This window comes from Ursus maritimus, unplaced genomic scaffold (assembly GCF_017311325.1).
Source record: "Ursus maritimus isolate PB19 unplaced genomic scaffold, ASM1731132v1 scaffold_20, whole genome shotgun sequence".
NCBI lineage: Eukaryota > Metazoa > Chordata > Mammalia > Carnivora > Ursidae > Ursus > Ursus maritimus.
Window position 1 is genome coordinate 55,237,279 of NW_024424453.1, and position 15,936 is coordinate 55,253,214.

At 45.9% G+C, this 15,936-nt stretch overlaps 2 protein-coding genes across 6 annotated transcripts in view; both read right to left on the reverse strand.

Moving 5' to 3' along the window:
* The window catches only part of GLB1 (galactosidase beta 1), an 82,606-nt gene extending 78,247 nt beyond the window's left edge, over positions 1-4,359 (reverse strand). For 2 of the 3 annotated variants that reach the window (XM_040636996.1, XM_040636995.1), the window contains exon 1: positions 4,233-4,359. In XM_040636996.1, coding sequence (XP_040492930.1) covers positions 4,233-4,310 — 78 coding nt within the window. In that variant the 5' untranslated portion in view covers positions 4,311-4,359. Of the gene's footprint in view, positions 1-3,938; positions 4,059-4,232 lie in introns of those variants that run through there. The other variant, XM_040636997.1, reaches the window with a different exon arrangement.
* Positions 439-4,370, reverse strand: TMPPE (transmembrane protein with metallophosphoesterase domain). Of its 3 annotated transcripts, none has more exons than XM_040636998.1 (2): positions 4,233-4,370; positions 439-2,020 (listed from the first exon to the last, which is right to left on the reverse strand). In XM_040636998.1, exon 2 carries the CDS (start codon positions 1,909-1,911, stop codon positions 568-570), a length of 1,344 nt encoding a protein of 447 aa, XP_040492932.1. In that variant the 5' UTR covers positions 1,912-2,020; positions 4,233-4,370; the 3' UTR covers positions 439-567. The 3 variants fall into 3 exon arrangements, with proteins under 3 accessions (XP_040492932.1, XP_008708729.1, XP_008708734.1); XM_008710507.2 differs by lacking the exon at positions 4,233-4,370 and adding an exon at positions 3,939-4,058; XM_008710512.2 differs by lacking the exon at positions 4,233-4,370 and adding an exon at positions 3,949-4,054.
* Between the last annotated feature and the right edge of the window lie 11,566 nt (positions 4,371-15,936).

A 15,936-nucleotide genomic window follows, 5' to 3' on the forward strand; every position in this document is an offset into this window, starting at 1 on the left:
TGGCTGATGCCCTCAATAAAGGTGACTCTGACAGAACCAAGAGGGAAAAGGAAACATTCTTCTCCAGCAGCCAGAGGGGCCTCCCTCTTGCCTGTTCTCCCAGATTACCCAGCAATGCTGCCCCTTCCCCAGAAAGCTCTGGATCAATGATCCTGGAAACCGCCTAAGTCCTAAAGAGGGTTTAAAAATTCCAGTGTTCCTCTCTGTTCTGCTTTCTAGAGGTATCCCTTTCAAGCAACCCCACGTTTCAGTTCAGCCTTGTGAGCTCTGCAGAGAAGGAGAGCTTCCTCCACATCATCTGGGAAATAGTTGCTCGTTCTTATATATGTGACTTGAGTGGCCTCCCAGATACGTATAAAAAAGTAACTGGCCTTCTGCAGAGTCCACCAGCCTAGACTTGCCAGGCAGCCCCAGCACAAATCACTGTTCAAGCCAGGCTTGTGACCAAGCGTGTATTGGCAGGGCTGGGCAGGAGAGGCTGGAGGGGGAAAGCAGGAAACCCGCCGTAAGGAGGGATGGACGGTGAAGGGCAAGGGCACTGAAGAGGCATAGGAGGCAGGGCCGGGTTCAGGGAGCCCGCTGCAGGATGAGCTCCGTAATCTCCGCCCTGCTACCCAATCTCATGGGTATCCCATAGTAGGCTGTGCCTGGGCTGACATATACAAATGTAGTCTGGGCCACTTGGTAGAGGCCAGCGAAGAAGGGGTTCAAGAGATAGGCCGCCACGTTCAAGGGGAAGATTTGCCCAGCATGCGTGTGTCCAGAAAGAATCAGGTTGATATCTGGCCGAGCCTGCAGGGCTCTCTTGGCAGCCAGTGGCTGGTGAGCTAGCAAGACAGTGGTGTGGTCAGGGCTGCAGCCCCCCAGGGCCTTGACGAGATCCATGCCGTGGCCGGAGTAGTGCAGGATGTCTGCTTCGATGTCGTCTACCCCAGCCAAGCAGATCCAGTCCTCATCCTCACCACCCCCGTGCTGGGCCCCCGTGGCCGAAATCTTCACGTTCTCGTTGTGAAGGGGCTTGACGTTCAGGGATTCCAGAAGCGCAAACCAGTTGCTGACGTCTGACGTGTAGTACTCGTGATTCCCCGTGACGAAGTAGGTGCCGAGGCGTGAGTGCAGCCGGCCCAGAGGAGCTACAGCGGTGCGGAGGACAGAGGCTTCTGAATCGCAGAGGTCACCCACGATCACAGTGACATCTGGGTCCAGCCCATTCACCATCCTCACGAACATCTCCATCTTGGTCCTGCCCACCGTGGGGCCCAAGTGAATGTCTGAGAGGAGCACGACCTTGAGCCTGTCCATCGAGGGAGGCAGCTGATGAATGGGCACCGCCACGGTTTTCACGGCTGGGGGCTGGGCGGCGTTCAGGAGCCCAACCACGCTGAGCACAGCGGTCACTGCCACTGCCAGGGCCGGCCTGACCGCCAGCTTCCTTGTCTTGTCAAGGCTGCCCACGACCCTACCACTGTGCCAGGCCAAGAGCTGGTAGGCCTGCTCCATGCCACTGAGGGTACAGAGGAAGAAGACCATGATGATGTATGCCCCAAGGCAGGAGTAGGCTGCCAAGGAAAAGAGATAGGGCTCCTCGGCCACTAAAAAGAGCATGGTGAAGAAACTGGAATGGGCCAGGGCCAGAAATGCTACAACAGCCATCTTCCAAAGCTGAAAACAGGCAGACTCTGCGACTGGGGAGTGGCTGAGGTTGCTGACTGCACTACGCCAGATGTAGAGGGAGCCAATGAGCATGAGCGAGTTGGCAAACAGGGCAAGCTGCAGGCGGAACAGCCAACGCCAGGCCCTGAGCTCAAGGCTCCCCGCCAGATAGGAGCGGGACACAATCATGGACACGAAGACAGTGCCAGCAGCCAGGGCAGCCTTTGCACCCAAGGACAGCTGCCTGAAGATCGCCATTTTCTCTGCTCCTAAGAGGGTCCCCTGCCAGTTGTGTGTTGGCAGGCTCTGGAAGGTGAGTTCCTTAGAAAGGACAGTGGCCAAGGAGAGGTTTCCAGGTCAGCTCCGCCTGCAACCAGGAACCGGCGTCAGCTTTGTGGGATATTAGAGCTTCCTTGTCCCCATTCAAAACCTGACGGCCACTCACATCTACTCAACCCGCCTTGAATCCAAGCCACTCAAATACTAGTTGGTTGCTACACTTTATTATTGAAATACAAACATAGCGGATTGTAACATGATGGGCAGTTTTCATTTTCTTACTTATAGTTTTTTAAAAAGTTTTTCCACAAAGCATATGGACTTCTTTTTAAATAATAAAAAAAGTTACTCTAAATTAGCGGTTCTCAAAGTATGGTCCAGGGAGACCCTTTCAGGAGGTACATTTACTCAAAATTATGTTCATAATAATACTAAGCTATAACTGCCTTTTGCATTCTCATTCTCTCATGAGTGTACAGTGGAGTTTTCCAGAGGCTCCATGACATGTGATATGGCAAGACTGAATGGACCCAACTATCATCTATTATGACAGGCGCAAAAGAAGTTTGCAAAAATGTAAAACAGTGCCACTCTTCCCCCAAGGTTTGGGGAGAAATATTGTTATTTTTCAAAAGATATAGTTTGTTAACATATAATGAATTATTATTTCTTAAATAAATTAATAAATATTTTAAACTTTTCTATTTTAATATCTAGGACAGTTAAAGTCTGAGAACCGCTGTTCTATATATGTGTAAACAAGGAAATCATGGAAAGCTAGTTTGCTGGTATCTTTCTGAAGCTCCAGGCCCAGGAAGGACACCTAGACCCCTGACGTAAGAATTCCTGGGGTGAAGCTGGCCTTCCTGTGTAGGCTCTGGGTATCACCCTGCTGGATGGTGCTGCACCTCACCCGTTTTCCAGGGGGCTGTCCTTTCCACCAGCTCCTCATCCATAAGCCCTGATCTCACTCCTCCCACAACCCTCCCAGATATTGGTTAAGATCTGCCACCACCACCCCCCATCTTCTCTGCCATTGTTCCCTGCAACAGTTCCCCAACTCCACCCTGGCCAGTGGTTCTCACAGCTGGGTAGCTCTCACCCGAGGGCTCCTACACACACACACACACACACACACACACACACACACACACACACAATGGGGCAGGGAAGCCAGAGACGAGGTAGACAGAAGTTAGCAAACACTCAATTTGAGGTGACTTTCCCTAGAACCCCAAATTAAACTATTTCAGCAGCTGTTTTTCAACTACTTAAAATTTTCAACCTTGATTTTAGATAAATGTATGACTTTTCTCTGACTAAGCACTTACTGAAAGCCTTTTATCAAGGGATGCAATTTACAAGTAAACGGGCCCAAATTTCCCTTCCTTCTGAAAACGCGCCCTAGCATCAGCCCACCCAAACTCGGGGGGAACCACAGTCAGTTCGCTAAACGTGCAAAAGGGCAGGTGCCCATTTCAATTACCTGTCCGCCCCTCCCCCGCCCCCATCTTTCCGCGACTGTGACGCTGACCTCCCCAGGCAGCGGTCTGGAGGCCCCTCGGGCCCATGCTTTAGCTCTGACTAGATAACTGAGGCTGTCCCGCTCCCGCCAATCTTGCACTCCCCCACCACCTCACCTATTTGCTCCGCCCGACCTCCCTCCAACAACGCCGGCTGCCACCGGCAGCCTATCTCTTGCCCACCCTTGGCCTGCACCCCCAAACCCTGAAGATCGGGAAAATCCAAGCCAAAAAAGTAAGCAGCAGGGAGTGGCGAGAAAGGGACGAGATGTTTGAAAAGAGAACACCTCGAAGAAAATCAATCCAACGTTCCCATCGCGGGGGCCTCTCCTGACCCCATTTTCTCCTTCCGGAGCGCTCCGCAGCGCCCGAACTGGGCAAGGGAGGGCGCCTCAAGCCACAGCCCAAGGCGCCCTCCAAAGCCGCGGGCTCCCTGGAATCCCCCTCCCGGAAAACTGCAAAGCTGGAAAGGTTTGGGCGCACCTTCTCTCACCCCGTCCTTGCACCAACGGGGAAGTGCGTCCAAGCGAAAGGGGCGACCGGGGCTGAGCACGCGAGCGACAGAGCTTACCGGGAAGGACGCTCGCCCCGCCCGGCCCGCCCCCGACGGGAGGGCCGGTCCACTGCCTGCGCTCCTCCAGCTGCCTGCCTGCCGGGGCGCACTCCGGGGTCCCAGGTCCACGCCCTCCAGGACTCCGGGTGGCCGCAGCCCCAGCCCGGTCCCCCGCCAGCCTGCGCCCTATTACTGCACCTCCGCGCGGGGTCCTGTGGACTTACGCTCAGGCCGCGCGCAGAAGCCAGCAGCAGCGGCACCAGCAGTAGTAAGAGAATGCGAACAACCCCCCGCAAGTCCATTCTCCAGCCTCTCCGCTCCGCAGTCGGCGCGCGGGCCAGCCGCTCCGCGTCACTTGACTGAGGACCCGGGGCCTGGCGCCGCCCCTCACCGGCCCAGCCAGCGGCCCCACGCCTGCTCCGCCCCTCGCTCCGCCCCGCCACCGCAGAGCCGCGGGCGGGAGAGGGGAGGGGCCTGGGCGAACCTGTGGGCCCCGGGCGGTCGCGTGACTCCGGGACAGTGTTATCTGGGTTTTGCAGGCAGCTGCCTCCGGGAGGGACCCTTTGGACAGGCAATCAGGAGGCCTGACTTTCAGCAGCTTGATAACGCGCCCCGGGGTTGGACTTTAACAAGGGTCTCCTTGCTCCCGTGCTGCTTTGAGAGGACAGAAGGGGAAGTTGAGACCAGATACACCTAAGTGAAGGAGATGGAATGCTAGCTCTGCGTCCCGGACTGTCCGCAAAACGAATCCAGCAGTCCGCGAAGTGTGGCCCCTGGACCAACTGTATACCTGGTACTTGTCAGAAATGAAAGTTCCAGGGCATCACCCAGAAACACTCAATCAGAAACTCTACGAATAAGGTTCAGAAATCTGCATTTTTCCAAATGTTCCAGGTTATTCCAGCGCGTGCTTAAATTTGAGAAATACTGTGCTAGTTTTAGAGGTATGGTTCAACTATGACAAAATCAATTTTGATTACCAACCTGCAAAACACCTGGGTTTGCAGAATTCCTACTTCACGGTTGGGTTTTGAGAGGTAAGAGAAGCAACACCTCCCACCTTTCAATTTTTGCACATGAGTCTCCCAGCATCCTTGCAATGCTGGGAATCTGTCAAATGGGTGTGAAATAGTATTATATCTTTTTACACTTGGGAAGAAAAAGTCTCTGCAGCCTCAGTTAACAGAATCTTTTCCTGGGTGGTTCCCCAGGAGCTCTGAAAATCCCACTTCCCTTCACTGACACTGCAAGAGTTTCAGCTTTAATGGAAACTGAGTTTCAGAGGGAAATCACTTCTATTTTTTTTTCAGTTTATTTATTTAAAATTTTTTATTTTAATTCCAGTTAGGTAACAGAGTGTTATATTAGTTTCAGGTGTACAGTATAGTGATTCAGCACTTCCATACCTTGCCGTGTGCTCATCACTACAAGTGAGTTCCTCATCCCCATCACCTAGGTAACCTATTCACCCACCACCTCCCCTCTGGTAACCATCAGATTGTTCTCTAGAATTAAGAGTCTGTTTCTCGCTTTGTCTCTCTTATTTTTTTCCCTTTACTTCTTTGTTTTGTTTCTTAAATTCCACATATGAGTGAGTTCATATGGTATTTGTCTTTCTCTGACTTATTTTGCTTAGCATAATACTCTCTAGCTCTATCCATGTTGTTGCAAATGGCAAGATGTTATTCTTTATTATGGCTGAATAATATTCCATTATATATATACACGATGTCTTCTTTATTTATCAATTGATGGACACTTGGGCTGTTTCCATATCTTGGCTATTGTAAATAATGCTGTTTTAAACATCAGAGTGAATGCATCCCTTTGAAACAGTGTTCTTGTACTCTAGAGTAAATACCCAGTAGTGCAGTTGCTGGATCATAAGGTAGTTCTATTTTGCTTTTCTATATATATGTATATATATAACTTTTAAATAGGTACATGTATTTATTTTTTTCCAACTTTATTAGTTATAATTGACAGCACAAAATTCATTTCTTCTAGACGTCTTATTTTGTTAACTCCTTATTTTGAAAAATAAAATGTTAGGTTAAATTATGCCATTAACAGATTCCCTCCTGAACTTTAGTTAGGCTCCTCCTGTCCTTGCCTGGCCTGCATTGCCTGGTCTTAGCAAAGAATCCTGCTAAATCAGTTTAGGGAAAATTCCCTGAGTCTTGATACCTGATCAAGTTCCTCATCCCCTAACTTTGACTGCTAAGTCTTTGACCTGCCCTTAGCAGGAATTTTCTGATAGCCCCTGTTGTAATTTTCTACCCACAACCCCCTCACTCTGCTGGTCAGCTATAAACCTCCAGCTGTCTTTGTCTTTGCTCTACTTAGAATTGAAACAAACAAACAAAAAGCAAAAACAACAAGAACAAAAAATTGAAACCTATGTCTCTCCCCTATTACAACATCTTTTTTTTTTTTAAGGTTTTAGTTATTTATGAGAGGGAGAGAGAGAGAGAGAGCGCGCGCGTGCGAGCATGTGTGTGGGGAAGGGTAGAGGGAGAAGCAGACCCCCCCCAAACCCCCACCCCCGCTGAGCAGGGAACCTGACACAGGGCTCCATCCCAGATCCCAGGACCCCGAGATCATGACCTGAGCCAAAGGCAGATGCTTCAGCCACCGAGCCATCCAGCTGCCCCCACTACAACATCTTAAAGGAAGTCTTCCTTACCATTTTAACAAGTGTCAGAATAATTTTTTTCTTTAACTGTTTTGTACAACTTGTGGATCCTTAAAAAAAACCTCAATTTGGTTTTTAAATGCTGGGAGAAATGACTATAAAAGTCAAGAATCGTGGTTACCTATGGGGGTGAGGAGCTGAGATTGGGACCCAGCCCATGCAGGGGCTTTTGGGGGTTGGGAGGCAAGAGACTTTTGTTTCTTGAACTGGAGGGTGGTTGGAAGGGTTTTCTCCATAATAGAACTCATTAAGTCGTGTATTTGTTTTGTGTCACTTTCTGTATCTGTTTTCAAAATAAGTTAAAAAGTTAGATTTTACTTTTAAAAATGTTTCAAAAACCTTTTCTATTATGTAACAAAATAGCTAAAATTCCATTTGTGCACACCTTTCTCTTTTCCCACTGGGCATTTCCTTGAGAAACTGAGAAATAGTCACTGGCTCTCCCTTCTCAGGTTCTTTTCATGCCTGAAACACCGACTGCTTCTCCTTGTATGGTGAAGTCCCTTTCAAACTCTGCAACCCTGGTCCAGTACTGAAAAGCTGGGCTTTGGAAGCTGACACACTTGAATTAAAATTCCAGCTATGCCACTTAATATCTGTGTGACTGTGGGCAAGTTACTTAACTTTTCTGAGCCTTAGTTCCTTCATTGGTAAAATGGTATCATTTTTCATTGGTAAATTGGTAAATCATTTTATTTCATTGGTAAAATAATATCAGTCTCACTGGGTAGTTGGGGAAGTTAGCAGAAGTGATGAGTATAAGACATTTGCCACATACAGATGTTAGTAGGACAGTTGATGAAGTCAGAATTAGGTCTGTAAGTTAATATCTTGGGTTTGATAAGGATACAAAGTCTGAAGATTAAATAATAGTTTTGTATTAATTTATGGATTTGGATACTTGCACTGTGGTTATATAAGAGGATATCTTTGTTTTTAGGAAACAAAAGGGCATCACCTTTGTAACTCTCAAACAGTTCAGGAAAAAATGAGTATATACATAAATACGGAATAATAAAGCAAATATGGTAAAATGTTGACATTCAGGGACTCAAACGAGGAATTCTTTGTACTGTTTTTTTTCAACATTTTTTCTAAGTCTGAGTTATTGCAAAATGAAGTTTAAAATATTTTTTGAATCCTTAACACATGGCAGATTCAGTTTTTCCCACTTTCCCAGCCTTTAGACCCAAGGCGATAATATACAGCAGGCATTTTTTTTTCTGAAGATTTTATTTGAGAGGGAGAGCTAGCAAGAGAGAGCATGAGCAGGGGTAGGGAGGGGGGGAAACAGACTCCCCTGCTGAGCAGGGAGCCCGATGCAGGGCTCGATGCAGGGCTCGATCCCAGGACCCTGGGATCATGACCTGAGCTGAAGGCAGACACTTAACCAACTGAGCCACCCAGGTGCCCCCAGCAGGCATTCTTAACTGAATTGAGGCACAGGGGTTGACAAAATCCAGCAGCCCAGATCTGACCAGCTGCCTGTTTTGGCATGGCCTGTTTGTTAAGAATTATGTTTATATTTTTAAATGGTTGGGGGGAAAATCAGAAGAAGAAGAATATTTTGTGACATTCGAAAACAGTATGAGATTCCAATGTCAGGGTCCACTAATAAAATTGTATTCAGACACAGCCTACTTCCCATCCTCCACATTTTGTGTATAACTGCTTTTGTATACTGGCAGAGAGGAGTCATTGAAACAGACCGTAAGGCCCACAAAATCTAAAATATTTTTTATCTGGCACTTTACAGTAAAAGCTTGCCCAGGGAGTCTGGATTGTAGTTTGTTTCTGAGATTTGAGTACTAGTTTTTGTGTTGTAGTCGAGCTGAGTGCTGTATCAGCAGCGTGTCACTTCTGCCTCACAATCGTAGTTGCATGTTATTATCCACATTTCACCGAAAGAAAACCGAGGCACAGAGGCACAAATGACTCGCCACAGAGCTAGAAGGTAATGGAGGCTCTAAAGTCGTTTTGCCTGACTTTAGAGCCTGAGTTATTTTTACAAATATAAAATTTGTATTTTCTTCCTAGTCTTTGTTTTTTAGTTCCTGCCCAAATGTGCACATAGAGTTTGCTGGGATATAAAGCCTCCTGCTCCAGGTTGTGGAGGATATGGAATGACCACGAGAAGGCTGTTGCCCTGTAGGGATAGGGACTCATCTCCAGCAAGAAAGATGTTTACGTATACAATTGAATATCGTGCATGTTAAGGGCGCCTGGGTGGCTCAGTCAGTTGAGCATTTGCCTTTGGCTCAGGTGATAATCCGAGGGTCCTGGGATGGAGTCCTGAATTGGGCTCCCCGCTCAGCGGGAAAACTGCTTCTCCCTCTGTCTGGCGCTCCTCCTGCTTTTGCACTCTCTCTTTCACACACACAAATAAATAAATAAAATCTTTTTTTTTTTTTAAGTATGGTGCATGATTTAATACAGACCAGTGCTACTCAGTGTGGTCTGAGTACCAGTGGTGTGAAATACGTTCCGAAATTCAGAGTAAGTCTTTAGAAACCTGTAGCAATTTGAGAAAGTTTGTCAGGAGAATCAAATAATGAAAAAAGAAGATGTGAATTTTGTAATCTGTTTTTATTTCTTTTCCTAGATCAGTCCTTGACACATGGGGAAAAGCACTGATAACCACAGAAACAAAACTGATCCTTCACCAAAGGTAGTTTGAGAAGCACAGAGGCCTCATCTGTACCCTAAGAACAATGACGGGGGGAGAGAGATGTGTGGCCCAGTAAAACAGAAGAAAACCCTGTGTTTCTACGCTAACAGGGCTTTGTGCACCCAAGAATCCATCTCAGCCCCTTTGACCAGTCTCGTTCCCCTTATGGTCCTAACAAAGCTTTGCTATTCAGCAAATTTCAAGTCTCTATGTCAGTCCTGACCTGTATTTCAGCATAAAAATTCAACAAACTTTACTTTTCTAGTATTTAGAAAATTCTATTGCAATACTTGTAATTTGGAATAGCTTTTAGGAGTATTAAATGATCCGTGTTAAAGGCAAGGAAAAAACAAAGTCTCCACTAAGAAGACATGGTGCCTAAATACAATGCATGATCTCGGCCGGGGAGGGGGCGGGGGGGATAGCTAAGCAAGACATTATTGGGACAATTAATGAAAGTTGAATATAGACTATGGATTAAAAAATAGTATTGTATCAATATTAAAATTCCTAATTTTGATAATGATACTGTGGCTATGTTCTTAGGAAATACACTGAAACATTTAGGGGTAGAGGGGTATAACTTACTCTCAAATGGTAATAATAATATGTATCTATTTACATATATATAAATATGTATTATCCATAGTATACACATAGATTACATGTCTATGATGAGACAGCAAATTATGGAACAAATAAGGCAAAATGTTAACTATTAATGAATTAGGAATAGGGCATCCAGGAATTCTTATGTCAAAATACAAAGTTATTTAAAAAACAGAAAAATAAAGTCTCCAGCCTACTGATGTGGGTAGTTCTGCTATGTAGCAAATCCTTATCTTTCCCATGTCTTCAAGTTTTCTGACAGAGAGAGTCCTGAGACTTGTATCCCGGGGTTAGGTTGTGCAACCAACTGATGGGTATGGTTATGAAACAATAAAAAGATAAAATTGTGAAATAATTGGCCAACAGTCTGTCTACGCTTCCAATAAAAGTCAGCAACTGTTATCAGGAAGTGGATCACGCCATATGGCAGTCATAAGTGTTAGGATATCTTTGTCCCCTTATCCCCCTGCCCCCATGTCCCCATGTCCCTTGTTCCCCTTTCAGGAGTTTGAGATGTCTAGAAACAAAAGGTCCCAAGTGAGACCTGACTTCAGGGGAAAAATTGATGACTTTTAGACACTCTGTTCTCCTATCTTCTTTCTGTCGCCTTACTGTCAACAGCATCTGCTTCCCCGAAATGTCTCAGCTGGACTTTTTGGGGGTGTTTCTTTCCCTCTCATGTTTGGTCTTCTTCAGGGACCTGTAGAGTTAGCCCCTGTGGCTAACTGTGGTTTATTTCTCTGAAAGATCGGAGTCATTTGCTGGCTCAATTGAAGGTTGTAACCAGTTATAGCCAGAATGGCTATTTGTTCTGACAAAGACCATGTTGGTCCATAAGTGTCTTACATTTTGTATAATTGCTAGAGTTGTCAACATTTAATCAGGGGAATTTATGTAATCTGTATTTCTAGTTCCTTTTCAAAGATCAGAAGGTCTCATGACACCAGATCCTCAGCCCCTTCAGGGTAACAGTAGTCAGAGATGTGCATGGGGACGTTTTTTAGGCAGGGCTGGCCCCTCTTGTAGACAATAATCTCCATCCGTCTGGTCCACTTCACTTTTGACATAACTGAACATCCCCATGAGATATTTCATTTTCTAACTGCTAGGTATCGGTGGTAATGTGATCACAATCTATAGATTGTTGTATCAAACTCCTCTAAGTGACACCACAGATTTACGAGTCACCTGTCTCCTGAGCCCTAGGCTGCCTGCTCCAGACCAGATTAGTGCTACAGACTGACTGCCTGTGTCCCCACCCCCAGAGTTAGGTGTTGGCAGCTTATCTGTCATGTAATGGTATTGGAAGGTGGAGTCTTTGGGGGCCGTTTGCATGATTAGATCATGAGAACAGGGTTCTCATGAATGTGATTAGTGCCCTTACAGAAGAGACTTCAGAGAGCTCCCTGGCCCTTTGCACCCCGTGAGGACACAGTGAGAAGATGGCTATCCATGAACCAGAAAGTGGGCTCTCACTAGAACCAAATCTGCTCGCAACTTAATCTTGGACTTCTCAGCCCTTAGAACCGTGAGAAATAAATCCTTGTGTTTATAAGCCACCTATTTTGTTGTAGCAGCCAGAACAGTCTAAGATGGTTACGCAGCCCTCTTTGGGGCCCACACAGTGCTCTGTCCACGTCTCCAATCCAGCTCTAATGGGAGGGTCATTGAAGGCTTACTTCTCTGTCTTCTCCAGACTTTGAGTTCTCTGAGGGAAAAGTTGATAATCGTTTCTCTAGTATGAACCTGGCGTGCAATAGTTCACTATAGGTTTACCTAACAAATAAAAAACAATGGATGTCTTATCTCTACTCAACTTGAAGTTCCTCCTGGTCAAGTATGTATGTCTGATTCAACTTTGCATTCCAGCACCAAGGGCAGGACCTACTATAAGGGAGATGCTGAACAGTGCTTTGAAAGAATGAATAAATCATGATACAAAAGAGAATTTGTCATTAAAGTCACATGGGGGAAACACTGGCTCCTATAATGAGGAGACACTGTTAGACATAGCTCTATTGAAGCTGACTGGCCCCATAAGCAGGGGTCAGCCATATGAGACAGTGTCTGGTTTCACTTCCTTCTACAAGTTGTGTTCTCCCTCTTCAAAGGCAATACACTGAACGTTTGCTGTTCCACACTCCCTTCCCCCTACTCTTCATACTCAAGCGCCGGTGGCCTTCTTTCAATCTTTCATGTCTCCTCCTCTACCCTTCATGTCTACTCCCCTAGAGTTACTTTCTGTAGGGCTGGCGAGTTGACTCGCAATATGTGGAGGTAACCTGGGATCCAAGCAGCTCCCAAAGATGTCCCAAACCCCGCTGTCAAAGCTGAGTGGCCTGGAATGGCACAGAGCTGCCGGACTTGGAGGGGCTTGGCCAAGGGTAATGAGAAATGACTCCTCAATGGTGACCAACCAGGACCAAATGATGTTTTAGCAGAGGTCACAGCATCTATTGGACTTAATGGGATTGGCAGGCCCCAGGGGACCAGGCAAACTCTACTCCCAGCTCAGCTCTCTCCACAGCCTCCTTCTCTCCATTCAGAATGGATGGTTCAAAAATTTTGTTCAAATAACAAATAACTATAAGATAATATCTTAAAACATATGTGGCATAAGAAAATGATGCTGTGGACATCCTCATAGTCATTCCCATCCCCTCATCCCCATGGGACTCTCCCAACTCCATGCCCTTCCTTTCACCTTACAGGAAACCACTTTCCAAAGTTTTAGTTTATGGTTCCTTTCTCATTATGGTTTTACCCTGTGTGTTTGTATGAACCAGACTATATTATTTGCATTCCTAAAGAATATTTTGTGTACTTCAGTGTATTTTTAAATCCCAGATAAATGGAATCACTCTACGTTTGTTTGAGATTTTTTAGATTGAACTGTTGTTATGCGTAGCTGGGTTCTTTCATTTTCTCCTGCTGTAAAACACTCTACTATGTGCACATACTTAAAAAAAAATCTACTCTTCTGCTTATTGGACAGGTTATTTCTGCTGTCTCCTAGCTGCTGTATCTTATCAAAAACACTTTCTACTTATAAAAAAGAATGAAGTGGAGAAAATGGATGCAACCCTAACAAAGTAACCAAAATTAACATCGCTGATAAAGGCAGACATTGTGTTCCTCCCATGTGACACCCGAGAAGGATGCAATATTACTTCTGTGGTGTTCGAGTCAAAAGCACTTAATATGTATCTAATCAGGAGGAAACATCAGAGAAGCACCAATGAAAGACCTTGTATAAAATAACTGGCCTGTATTCTTTTTAAAAATAAGACTTTATTTTTTAGAACAGTTTTAGATTTGCAGCAAGATTGAGTAGAAGGTACAGAGATTTTCCATATACTGCCCAGCCTCCCTTGGTTCACAACCCTCTGGGGAGCTTCCTGGGTGAAATCTGACACTGGCCCCTGAATTGGAGGAGGAGGGGCAGGGAGAGATGGAAGAAAGAGGCCATCCACTCCAGGCTGGTGGGTGGCAGTTTTTTAGTTGTTTTTTGTTTTTGTTTTTTTGGGTGGCAGGTTTAATAGCAAAGGGAATTTACACATAAGGCTTGTCTTGGGCAGCAGCAAGACGAGTGGATCCCCGCACCTGCCCGCCACATCTTAAATTTATAAAGAGGCCTTACATGGGCTTTGTCAGGTATATTGTGCAGGTGTTCTCAACACCACATCACTATCTCCAGGCTGTGTCCTTGGAGTAGCTTCTGGGAGCAGGAAAGGCATGGGGAACCCACATTTCAAAGACAACGGAGTGATCAACTCACAGGTTGATAGGTAGTCACGTCTTTTTGATGACCTCCTCCGACACCCCTGTCACCACATATGCACAGCCCTCCCCAGTACCAAGATTCTGCACCAGAGTGGCACCTTTGTCACAATCAGCAAAGCTACATTAACACATCATCGCCCAGAGCCCAGAGCTTACATTAGGGCTCACGCTTGGTGTTGTACATTGCATGAGATTTGACAAACGTATGATGACACTTATCCCCCATTACAGTTTTGCTGCCCTAAAAATTGTCTGTGCTGTGCCTATTGCTCCCTGTGTCCCCCCAGTGCCTGGCAACCACTGGTCCTTTCAGTGCCCACCTTCATAGTTTTGCCTTTTCTGGAAGGTCATGCAGTTCCAATCATACAGTATGTAGCCTTTTCTTATTGGCTTCTTTCACTTAGTAAAATGCATTTACATTTCCTCCATGTCTATTTGTAGCAGGATAGCTCATTTCTTGTTAATGCTGAATAAAGTTCCATTGTCTGGATAAATTACACATTTTCTTTATCCATTCACTTACTGAAGGACACCTTATTTGCTTCCAAGTCTCGGTGTTTATGAATAAAGCTGCTGTCAACATTTGTGTGCAGGTCTTTGTGTGAAAGACATAAATCTTTCACTCATTTCAGTAAATACCAACAAGTGCGATTGACTGCTGGACGGTGTGGTAAGAGTATGTTCAGTCTGGTAAGAAACTGCCAAACTGTATTCTCAAGTGGCTGTTCCGTTTTGCATTCTCACCAGCAATGAATGAGAGTTCCTCTTGCTCCACGCCCTCGTCAGCATTTAGTGTTGTCAGTATTTTGGGTTTTGGCCATTCTAATAGTCGTATAGTGGCTGCCTTGTTGTTTTGGACTGTATTCTTTTTTTTTAATATATTTTTTTAAAGATTTTATTTATTCGACACGGATAGAGACAGCCAGCGAGAGAGGGAACACAAGCAGGGGGAGTGGGAGAGGAAGAAGCAGGCTCATAGCAGAGGAGCCTGATGTGGGGCTCGATCCCAGAGCGCCGGGACCACGCCCTGAGCCGAAGGCAGACGCTTAACCGCTGTGCCACCCAGGCGCCCCAAGTTTTGGACTGTATTCTTGAAAAATGTCAATGGCATAATGAGAAAACCTGAAGAAAAGCAAAGCTAAAAGATTAGAGACCACTACGCTGAGGAGACAAATAGATACATGATCCTGGACTGCATCCTGTCCAGGGAAAAAAAATATACAGAAAAGACATTATTAGGACAGTTGGCAAAACTGGAATAGGGAATGTAGATTAAATTCTTCTATTAATATGAAATTTCCTGGGTTTGGTCATTGTCTAGTTTTGTTTTTAGGACCTACAAACTGAAAGATTAAGGGTCAAGTGGGCTTAATATATGCAACCTGCTTGCAAATGATTCCGAAAAAATATAGATAAATATAAAGAAAGGAACTGTGGCATAAAATTAGCAATTTGTGAACATGGATCATGATACATAGGAGTCGTCTGTACTATCCTTGCACCTTTTCTGCAAGTTATTTAAAAATAAAAGTTGAAAGAATTAGAAAAATAATCGTTCTGCCTTTAGCATTCCATCCATATCTTTTGATGCACACATACAAGGTTCTCGATCATATTCCCACAAGTGAAATTGCAGGCTCAAGGTGTGTGCGCCTTCAACTTGATCAGCTAAACGGTTTACAAAGTGCCACTGAATCCTTATTAATTTTATTTATTCTTTCTCTCTCACTGAAATGTAAGGTCGTTGGCAGTGTTATCAAAGTGTAGGCCTTGGCATCAGCCTCACTCGGGTGCCGGTTAGAACTGCAAATCCTCAGACCCTCACTCCAGACTTGCTGAGTCAAAAACTCTGAGCACGGCCTAGAAATCTGCGTTTTCTAGTCTTCTAAGTGATGAGAAAGTTTAACTTGTGCTGTGATCCGTTAGGGCCGCGCCTGCCTTGCAGACCGTCAGCTCCAAACGTGAACGGAGCGGAGCCCGGGAGCCCGGGTTAGACCGTGCAGAAGCAGAGGGCAGCGCGCCACCCGAGGGCACCGTCCCTGCGCCGGCAGCTTCTCCCGGACCCCCCAGCTGGGTGGGGAAGGGCTGCAGGACGGGGCGGGCCGGAGGCTCGTGTCCCCGCCTCCCAAGCCTTGGGCTCGCAGCGTTGCGCAGTCCTCCGCCTTCCTTGCCT

What these genes read in the sequence shown, in the direction of transcription:
- TMPPE (XM_040636998.1), bottom strand. Translation starts at nt 1,911, where the DNA reads ATGGCGATCTTCAGGCAGCTGTCCTTGGGTGCAAAGGCTGCCCTGGCT.